Below are 11172 nucleotides of genomic sequence, written 5' to 3' on the forward strand. Positions count from 1 at the left end.
CACAATTGGTAGACACACATGTAGTGGCAGGACCTGAAATTTTATTTATTATTAACTGTAAAGTTTATTTTTGTAACAGTAAAATCCAGCTTGATTTTGGTCCATCACACTCAACAACCCGCACTTACCTTTGAAAGGGTTTTTTAAATAATAGTTACACAAACTGTGTTTTTATGGGTGATATTTTGATTTGTATTTTTCAGGGACTGGATGGACATGTTCAGTCCCCCCATCATTCCTACAAGCCAACAGCTGGAAAAGCGCACTAAATCTTCAAAAAATCAGAGTACTCCAGGTAGGTATTTATGAAGACAATGAAAAGGTCCTGGGTAGAAAGACATTTTGAAATGCTCTCTCTGTAGTGCTGGTGCTGCCTTTTCATAGTTTTCTGTACTGCAGCATTTTGATTCCAAGTTCTTTTATTTACTATTCTTAGCTCAAACTGGTAGGGTTTTCCAGACAGTATTACTTGCCTCTGATAAAAGAGCAGCTTACGGAATTGAAGTTTCCTAATGTTCTGATTTGATACAGATTAAGTCAAAAAATGTATCTTTTTTGTTTAAAATAAGTAATTTATGCTATTGGGGATGGCAAACCTGTGGAAGAAAGAATGCAAAGACTAAACATTCAGAAGCACAATTACACTTATGTAAGTGATATTTCTCTTACAAAGAAAAAAATTCAGATTTAGCTTTAAGTGAAATCTCAGTATAATTTCCTGTGTAAAGACTGTTGCCATCACTTAAAATGTTACAGGTTTTTTGTTTATTAATGGTATTTGCTTAATAAATGGCGAAGAACTCAGCTGAAACTGGAAAGTCAGCAACAGTAGAATAAATAAATACCTTGTGTTTTTTCAAATGCCCTTTTTTCTTATCGGTTGTCTTAAGAAACAGGGTAGATACTTACATTTTTCTTCAACTCTAGGGAATTCAGTGTGACCTCTTATAAATCTGACCTGTGTATTTTGGCTGCCCAAAGGATGACACCTGAGTGACTGACTAAAACAAATTATGCCCCTCAAATGGGGGATGTTTTCATAGATGTATATTTGTAATTGTGTATGATAGCAAAATAGAATTTTGGGAAACTTAGGAATTTGTTGCATTTCTTCTGTTATTCACACTAGAATTTCCACAGTGTTTTGTGAATTGTTCCTCGACTCATTTTCCTTTATGCTGAAGTACTTTACATCATGTGTCCGTGGCTGCACATTTGGAGAACAGAAAATCTCTATATACTATAGCTTTTTGTGATGGCTTTTTGTTTTTGTTGAGTCCGGTGGTATGTCTCTAGCAGTTACTTTTCCTTAATCACTTCACTTGAGGTTAGTTATCTGTGTAATGAAAGAACAGTTTTGTTACTGACAGTCAAGTACCAAATCTGATCAGCAAACTGAATGTTCAAATTCATACCATAAAATTCTGCTTCCCTACTCATTATTTTCTTAAAAATGCCACAGTAGAAAATGAATTATTTCTCATCTTGGACAGTGACTTAATGGTTACAAGATTATTGTGTGTGTGTGCAGTTTTCCAGTATTCCAGTTATCACAGGATAACAAAACCGTATTATCAGAACTGGAAATCTGCAGTGATTCATAACGTATTCAAGATACTAACTTTATCTAAAACTGTCCTTAAAGAAAACCAGGTAGTATAGCATTAGTGTATTTATAAAGATTTTCTAATTCTTATATTTAGAAAAAAATCTTTAAGTTGGGGCATATCTTTGGGGAAGAAAGGGGATTCGTTTGTAAGAAAGCATTATACTCTATAGTTCCTTTCTTAGCATTTGCAGCAGCATTAGTTAAATAGGGAGACATAATGAGAAGTAGTTTTCTGTTCAACGGGTTTCACAAGACAATCGAGGAAAATTCAGGCTCAGAAATATGATTAATTTCCATAGATGTTTCCCTTCTTGGGCACTGCTAGTTCTGATTTATAGACAATTTCATCTTGACATAACAAATCATACAAGAAAGTTTCCCCAGTAGGTGACAAAGGCAGAGCCATGAATCCTAGGAACCTCAGGAGCCACAGCACTGAAGAGTCTTTCTTGGACTACAGCTGTTGACAACAGTCATGTGGTAACCCTGCAGCACATAATTACAGTATAGATTTGAGCACTACAGTTCCATGCTCAAGGATCATACCTGAAAAAATACTAGCAGTGTTCTTTCCAGCACCCCTTCTGCTGACAGCTGATGCAGTGCAGTTGACTTATGCCAGGGTCAGAATATGATCCATGTATCTTAAAGTGAGATTTGCTGCAAGCCATTTTCTAGTATTAAAACCTAGAATACAGGGAAAATACATTTTCATGAAGATGGAAAGTGTTTATTTTAGTTCTCCAGACTGTGGTGACTATGGGACCAGTGTTAACAGAATCCAAACAACAACAGTTTATTTGTACATTTATTTCAGAGTTCAGAAAAAGCTGCTGCATGCCTTCTCCATTCTTTTGGTTTAAACTTTCCGAGCAAAAGCCTTTCTCTATAAAAACAATAGCTCCCTTGATTTCAGTAGGGCAGCATTCAAGTATTCAGAGGTGTTAACTATCTTCAGTCTTTTAGCTCTGAACTAAAAAATGCTCATCCCTCTATAATGTGTATCTCAGGCTTGAGGTTTTGTTTAAAATCAAGTTATTTGCTAGCCTAAAATATTGTTTAATTTTGTAGTGATTTATTTACAAAAGCTTTGATTTTGCTTTCACCATGATACTCGAGTTAAACTGCTAAGAGGTTTTTTCATGCAGTCCTGATCAGCTTCAACTCCAAAAGTGTGGACAGTGGCAGCCTAAACAGCTCTGGAAATGTTACTTGAAAGGGACTCATTTATCAGGGAATTTGGCTATAGACGCTTCATTCCCACATATGGTCAAGTTGGACACAGTGCACCATCTGAAAGTAGACAGATGCATGCTAATACAACCATTACACATTAGCTGAGTGTAGACATATAGAAAAATGTCATTTAATTAGTGCATCTTTTTAGGAAGTAAAACTAAAGTGAAGTTTTTGTCTGTTTTTTTAATCTGTTCAAAACTGAATACTCCATACTGCCACTGGAAATCTGTTGCCTTAAAATGCATTTGAGGATGTTATGAGGTGCTGAAAGAAAGAAGCCTAACTTTAAAAACAAGATCTATGTAGAAAACTTAAGTTCTTGTTCACACAAAAATCCATGCAGGGAGTTACTGATATAAAGGTATAAATCCAGCTAGTCCTGGATGCAATCTAATTCTGATCCGGTGTGAATTTAAGGTGTAAAGGGAAAGAGATATACCTCAATGAGTGTGGAGAATTCTAATTTGATACCAAACCAGGGAGTATACTGAGAGAGCAGTTCCCAGGTAAAGAGGGAAGGTGATTTAAGCTTAGAGGAGAAAAGAAAATCACTTTGAAAAGAAGCATAGACAGGGAAAAGCAAAATAAGAAAAGGAAAAAAATCAATGGAAATAACATATTTTTCAAGTGAAAATGTAAGGCTGAGGGAATGGGGCATGAATGCCATTTGCTGGTGTGCTATGATCTGAAGTGTAGAAAAAGAAATTCAGTTCTACGCCTTCTTTCTGCACTGCGTAATTTTTGCCAAGAGCTATCCAAACAGAGTATCTCAGTTAACGTCATTTAGCTCATCAGGTGTCCTGGGTTCAGCAGCAGCAGTCATTTTTTCTCCTTCTTAGTAAGTTGGTGCAGCGCTGGTTTTTTGACTTTTGGACTGGGAACGGTGCTGATAACACCGATGTTTTTAGTTACTGCTCAAATGTTTGGTCTGGCTGAGGACTTTCGGAGCCTCATGCTCTGCCAGGGAGGAGGGGAAGCCATAGCAAGCAGAGACAGGATACCTGACCCAAACTAACCAAAAAGGTATTCCATACCACAGCACGTCATGCCCAGGATGTAACGGAGAGTCACCCGGAAGGGCTAGGGCACTGCGGGGTTGGACAGGGTATCGGTCGGTGCTCAGTTGGGTGGGGTGGGGTGAGTTATCGGTCGGCTGTTGGTGAGATGTTGTATTCTCTTCCCTTGTTATTTCCTTTATCATATTATTATTGGTGGTAGCAGTAGTGATTTGTGTTATACCTTAGTTACTAAATAGTTCTTATCTCAGCCCATGGGAGTTGCATTCTTTTCGATTCTCCTCTCCGTCCTTCCGGGAGCAGGGGGAGGGGGTGAGTGAACGAGCTGCGTGGCCGGGTTTAAACCATGACACCAGGGCTGATGAAGTACTCACAGCAGGGAGGGCAACAATTTAGCTTTATCTTTTTACCTTTGGGTACAGTAAAAGATAGTTTCTTTCTGATGGCATTTGTTAATGATGAAACAAAAATGACATCTATTCCAAAAGGCTAAAGTGCACACTTCTGTTCAGATTAATGCACCAGCCTGCTTTCTGGTCTCTAGATAATGTAACCTGTGTATTGTGGCATGATCCCAGCTGTAAATAGATTCTGAGCATTGTGAAACTGCTGCTGTTAGCATAACAGACCATTACTTGTTATGGAGTGTTAGGGCATATAAAGCACATCCAGTTTGTATTAGCAGTCTAAGAATGACGTAGACATTTATGATGAAATTCAAGATACAGATTGTGTTCAACTGTGAATTATTTGCCATCAAAAAGCTGTAGATTATACGATTTAGATTTAGTTTATGTGAAAGACAGGTTTAGAAAAATAACTACAATATATAAAGTATCCCTAATAGCTGTCTGTATGGCTTTATCAGTGTATTTTAGTTACCTGAAAACATTCTTGCATTTTACATAACTTTAAAAAGCCTAGATTTAGATTTTTTTATTGTCTAGAATAATCTTATTTCCTCTCCAATATTAAAAGCTCTTTTGTACAGATTTACCTATACTAGACATTCAGGTGACATATTGAATACCAGACATTCACATTCTTTAATTCTTACAGGCCTTAAGTACACACTGACTATCTTTGTTCATGCTAAACCATTATTGTTTAAGAAGGTCATTGAGAAAAGTAGCATTTAGGAATCCTTTGATCCACCATCAGTAAAAGTACTTGTGGGCAAGGGCTCCATTTGGAAAGTCCAGCTGTTAAGCAATCTCTGACTGACATTATTTCACCTCAACTGAATACAAGTCTTCAGAAATACAATAAAAATGTGAGTTGCTGCTATCTTGAAGGTAACAATTCAGGAGTCAAAAGATTATACACTTCAAAGAAGAATTCTGTCACATCTGACAGAGTGGTATTTCCATGTTATTGTCTAAGCGAATAAGAGTGATTTGTTCATACTTCTTCCACTTGACACAGGTGAAGATGACCTCAGTGCTGAAGAAGATGAGGAAATTTTGACTCTTCTGTATGATCCATGTCTGAACTGTTACTTTGATCCGAATTCTGGGAAATACTATGAATTGGCATAGTCGGATTGTGCGAGGGTATAATTTTATATTTGGAGTATCATTCAACACTTTGTACAGTGTGGCTGAGCTGTATAATTTATCATGAAACTTAAAACTTGAGTTAACCAATAGTTTTATAAACAGATTAATATATTTTGTAAATGGTGTCTTATTTTTATAGTTCTCTGTTAAGTTGTAATGCAGTGGAAAATTACAAAACATGAAAGTTCCTTGTGGCTGTGACATTTGTTAGTTCAATTTATTACCAGTATTCAGAGGTTCTGTATCAAACAAGCTAAGTTGAATCAAGGTTTGTGGTGTTACAGTTTTACTCAAAAAAAATGTTTTCATTACTTGCTTACTGCATATTTTTAATTGGTTCTCTGCTATCTTATTCCTTGTACTGTAAGATACAGTGTTCGAAGACCTCCATTTCGTAAGCTGTCCCTTTAGTCATCAAAGAAAGCAGTATTTTCCTCATCTTCAAGGAGTTCTTTACTGTTGCATGTTACAGTAATGGGATGACGGTAAAGCTGCAGTGTGTGCAGTGCGGTGCATTTTAAACTGTGTGGACAATTTATAAATGGAGACCAAAACCAGGGTAAATATTGCAGGCTCTGGGAGAACCAGCTACTGTCTACTGATGTAATTTAACACAGGACTGAAGAGCAGGAAGAATGATAGGTACAACACTCAAAAATTGGAACCTTGTTTCATGAAAGGCAAGGTGCGTATACAATTCATATGGGAAGCTGTGCTCAGAGTGCAGCTATTACATGTTTGTATTTGTTTTTCTGTTACACTTTCCAATAAAATACTGTGATTTATTTAACCCGTCTGTACTGGGTTTCAGTACAGTTTTCAGTGAGGGTCCTAAAGTCTCAATGTAGAAATTTCAATTACCTGCATCACTGTGCAGCTAGCTGCTGTGGCACATGAGGAGGTTTGGTTTGCATATTAGGAAAAAATAATTCACTAAAAGGATTATCTAGCATTGGAACAGGCTGCCTGGGGAAGTGGTAGTGTCACCATCACTGGGGGGAATTTAAAAGACATGTAGATGCAGCACTTAGGGATATGGTTTTTAGTGGTGGACTTGGCAGTGCCAAGTTAACAGTTGGACTTGATGATCTTATAGGTCTTTTCCAACCTAAATGATTCTATAATTCTATAAAATATCCCTGTTGACCATGGAGAAAGACCACAGCCTTCGAAAGTGCAATTATTCTATGAAGTTAATGAAATACTGTGCATAGAGGCATGTCAAACTTTGCTCTAAAATCCAGTTAACCTGATGCTGATGTTTCTGCCTTGTCATTGCTGCTGTTTGGTTTCAAGCGGTGCCTGACATTTCCAGCCCCAGAGCAAGGGAAATTCTGCAACACTCTGCAGGGCTGCTTGCCACTAGTGTCCCCCCTCCAAGCAACGGGACACTTGCTCAAAGGGTAAATAAATCATTAAAAAATCAGCTGCCTGGTGTTGAAGAGAAGGTGTTGGGCAGGGGTTGCCCATGAAACGAGAAGTCCAAGGAGTTGTGTTGTAACAGAGCTGAGTTAGTGGAACAGATTTGGAATCCACCGTTTAAATACATAACAGTTTTCTGGAGACACTTGAAGGGAATGTCAAAAATCACATGTGATTAGAAAAACTTGCCAAGAAGTCGACAACTAAATTTAAGTTGGCAAGCAGGTATTCTTTATTGCAGTGCTGGGAGACACGGGGGATATCTCCTCCTAACGTCTCGTCCCAGCTTCAACCAGGCTGTGATTATATTGTTGCTTAATATACATATTCATTATATTTTCAGTAAAGGACATACATATTCATAACATTTCCCAGAACTACTTTACATAGGTTTACGCCTATTTTTGCATACACACAACAACTTGGTAGTGGTCTTTGGGACCCCTGGCGGTCGTTTCTTCATCATCTTCATCACTTTGGCTGAACTTCAGGTTTGGAAAGTCCTGTTGTCAAGCTGCCCACCACTAGTCCAAGTTCTAACTGGTCATTGGGAAACATTTATCCAAAATGTTTCCTTCTTGCCATTATTACTCACCATCAAGGTCAACGTTGCTTAGCTACAAAGCAAAACTAAATTTACTTCTGTACAAAAGAGTATATTTCATTTCGTACTTCCCTGTCTCACATGGCAAAAATTATCTATAAGCATTTCTGGCAATCCTTGTTATCAGTATCTACTTGATTATTCGCAGTGCTGTTCCACTGTAATAACTTGCAAGCTAGATGTTTTCAGTGAATTTTTAAGAATAATGTGTTTGAATGTCATAAAGTGAGCTTAGTAAGCTCCCTGGCAAGTGATTTAAAATGATATGTCTGTAAATTATATGTAATTATGGATCCTGGCTAATGAATACCCTAGAATGAATTAGAAATGCAGTTGTTAATAGTGACTTGGCAGAAGATCAGATTGTGTATTTGGCTTCTGTGGCAGGTACAAATGTGTCATCACAAATAGATTCAAGTAGCACTGAAATCCACAGAAGACAGATACTGTGCTCAGATAATTTACTTGCCCTGCTTTAGCCTGTATCTCCCAGAAGAATTTATACCTGCTCCTGCTAATGCCATAATCAGTTTAAAAGTTCAATGAAATAATAATTTTTACTTTCAAAAATCAGATGCTGGCTTGTACTTGCTTGTGCATATCTATCCACTTTCTCATTAGCATCATTTAGTGATCAGGACCATGCTCCCTGTACCTGGGGTAAGTACTACTTAAAATGTGTCATTAATCTTCCCTTTATAGCTGCATGTCTTGCAGGAGTGGCTGGATGTCCTAGAGCACCACGGTGAATCCAGACTGGGTCACTGATGCTATGGAGGTAGCTGCTCACTTTGGGAAAAAGAGCAACAAAAAACTGGCTGCAAACTGGTGTCTGCTGTTTACGAGGGAGGATTCTTCAAAGGTCCCATGGATTGTGTCCCACTGCCTGCCCAGGTAGCTCTGCTGATCCTGGCTTCACAGCAGGCAACCACTAATGTGTCACATACAGAAGTGTGCCAGTGGACGTCTGAAGCTTGGACGAGGGGGAGTTCTTGCGGGCACCACTTACCAGAGAATCCCAGACTGGTTTGTGTTGGAAAGGACCTTAAAGCTTTCCCAGTCCCAACTCCCTGCCACAGACAGGGACACCTTCCACAAGACCGGGTTGCTCCAAGCCCCATCTGACCTGTCCCTGTCCCTACCACTAACGCAGTAAGGAGCCAGCAGGATAGTGACACTAGGTTCAGGGTGAGTCTCTTGTTCCAGACAGGCTCACAGGCAAGTCCAGCTACACTTTGTCCTGCAGTCATTTGTACAGTATTTTATATGTAAGTCATGCTTTTCAAAATCAGTGGTTTGGGATCCTTGCCCTTTGTCTTCTGGTTAGCAGCTTTATGTCTTCGGCATCCATGGGGATTGATTGCTGTAATGCGGTAAACACCACCTGTGAGCTGAGTGACTCTAAAGGCTTCACTACAAGGACTGTGAGTTTTGCTCACAATGTTTTTCTTAATCATCATCCTGTGAACCTAGATCTAAAGCACTGCTGGCATGCAGCATGCTTTTTGTTTAGCCAGTTTGTCAAAGCCAGCATTTATGGCAAGTGATGAAGAGCACAGAGATATGCTTGCTCCTAGCAGTCATGCAATGCTTTAGCACATGAGAATCACGCAGCTCTCACTACAGCATGTTTTCCAACAGGTTTTCCTGGTTTCAGCTGTGATAGAATTAATTGCCATCTTAGTAGCTGGTGCAGTGCTGTGTTTTGGTTTTAGTGTGAGAGCAATGCTTGTAACACACCAGCATTTTAGTTGTTGCTCAGTAGCACTCTGACCATGGACTTCTCAGTGTCTCATGCTCTGCCAGTGAAGAGGGGCACAAGAAGCTGGGAGGGAGCAGAGAGCAGACACATCACCCAAACTAGCCAAAGGGGTATTCCATAGCACAGAACATCATTTCCAGTATATAAACTGAGGGGATTTGGCCAGGAGGGACCAATCGCCTCTTGGGGATGAGCTGGGTGGTGAGCAATTGTATTGTGTTTGTTACTTTTTGTAGTTTTATCACTCTTTTTGTTATTTCCTTTTCATTATTATTAGCATTATATTGTACAACTGGGCTTAAACAACAACACAGGTGAAAAGACCTGTGTCTGGGCATAAAGGTTCAGATTAATGAAACTGCAGGGATTTATTTCTACAGACCCAGCATCAGTTATGATTCTGGGATCAGAAATTTTGAAATGCAGTAAATTGTGGTAAGGCTTCATTAATGTTGCTAGGATGTGCATTGGAAATAGTGGAGTTGAAGTTAGCTTGGTAGAGCTGCAGGAGTCAGCAGATCACAACCAGTTAGTGTCAGGCCTTTCTATGTTCCTTATGGATGTGAGACATCCTTGTTGCCAAAAAATATAGTCAGCTTTCAGATAGCTCAGGAATAAGAATAAATGTTTAAAACACCTTTAGCCACAGCCCAGAGCAGTGTGCTGCTGTCACTGGAATTATTCTCCCCATTTCTCATTCCTTTTGCCTTAGGTCAATCTACTGAGGTTTTCGCCAAAGCCCAACCAAATAACCAGGTTCAGCCTTTAGATCTCTCTGAACTGCAGCAGCAGGGAGCTGCTGGTCACAGGCAGCCTGGTTCATGTGAGCACCAGCAAGGACTGGTTAGGACTTCCCAGTCTTTGTTCTTGCAGCACTGTCACTTGTACCCAAGTGTTGTCTCTGAGCCTCATTGTGCCAGAAAAAAAGAACATACTGTGTCCTAAGGAGCTTATGGTAGGACACCAGTGTTGACTTTTCCCCTCTGCTGCCACCGTTACTAGGTGAGAAGCATGAGAAATCATGCTTTGTTATTCACATAGCCTTCAGCCATAAAGCGTTCTGTTTAGCGGCACATCCTTCCAACTTTGGGTCAAACAGCAAGGTTGCACGGGCTGAAAAAGCCTTGACAAGAATTTTGTGTAATGCATTTCATATTTCAGTAATTTTTCTATGGTATTTATTTTAGAAAAAGGGCTTGGTTTTCTTTAAGCAATGGGCTCCATGTAAAATGAAAAGACAATCCGGTCTGTCTATTCTATGTGTATTGCTGATAATCACCACTTTCCTTATGGCTACTATAGTAGCTTGGCATCCTTATCCTTAGGTTTTTTGGCACATTGAATAAAACTACTTAAATTCAGTAGCCTGATAATCGGAAAGCTTGGCTTCACAATACCCATGGGAATATGTAAGTAATAACAATACTTGCCATCTTTGTTTCTTAGTGTTTAACTTGCCTGTTAGTTCTAACCATGATGTTTTGGGATCCCGCTGCAGGTGTTACAACCAGCACAAATGCAAATGCCCTGGATGAAACCCCAGAGGCAGCCATGAGCTCCCAAGGGATCACAGGCAGCAGCCAGCCCACGATGCAAAGCCCTGAGCAGAATTTTGCTCTTATCATGCCACTCTAACAGCAGTTCTGTTTGCAACCTTAGCGCTTCTCAAGAGGGAAAATTATCTGTGGACATCAAACTACATGGTAAGAATTTATTATAAAGGTTCCTGTGGTAAACCAGTGGTGAACCGACAGCCTTGTGGTGCAATGACAGGATGAGGGGGAATGGCTTTAAACTCAGAGAGGGGAGATGGAGATAAGATCTCAGGCAGAAGTCGTCTGTGCTGACCAGGTACAGCCGCAGTAAAACACTTCATAAAGAAAGCCAGCGATGCTCCTAGTACAACTGTTACTACAGCAGTAGTGCCAGTGTACTTCAAACCATGTTCACATTACACTGCT

General features: G+C 39.5%; 1 protein-coding gene across 9 annotated transcripts in view; it reads left to right on the forward strand.

Moving 5' to 3' along the window:
* Window positions 1-6213, forward strand: part of CFAP20DC (CFAP20 domain containing) — an 83848-nt gene extending 77635 nt beyond the window's left edge. For all 9 annotated transcript variants that reach the window (XM_065687420.1, XM_065687422.1, XM_065687421.1 and 6 more), the window contains 2 exons: window positions 204-295; window positions 5290-6213. In XM_065687420.1, the coding sequence (XP_065543492.1) occupies window positions 204-295; window positions 5290-5402 (205 nt within the window). In that variant the 3' untranslated portion in view covers window positions 5403-6213. The remainder of the gene's footprint in view (window positions 1-203; window positions 296-5289) is intronic.
* The last annotated feature ends 4959 nt before the right edge of the window (window positions 6214-11172 follow it).

Source organism: Lathamus discolor, chromosome 7 (genome assembly GCF_037157495.1).
Source record: "Lathamus discolor isolate bLatDis1 chromosome 7, bLatDis1.hap1, whole genome shotgun sequence".
NCBI classification, from domain to species: domain Eukaryota; kingdom Metazoa; phylum Chordata; class Aves; order Psittaciformes; family Psittacidae; genus Lathamus; species Lathamus discolor.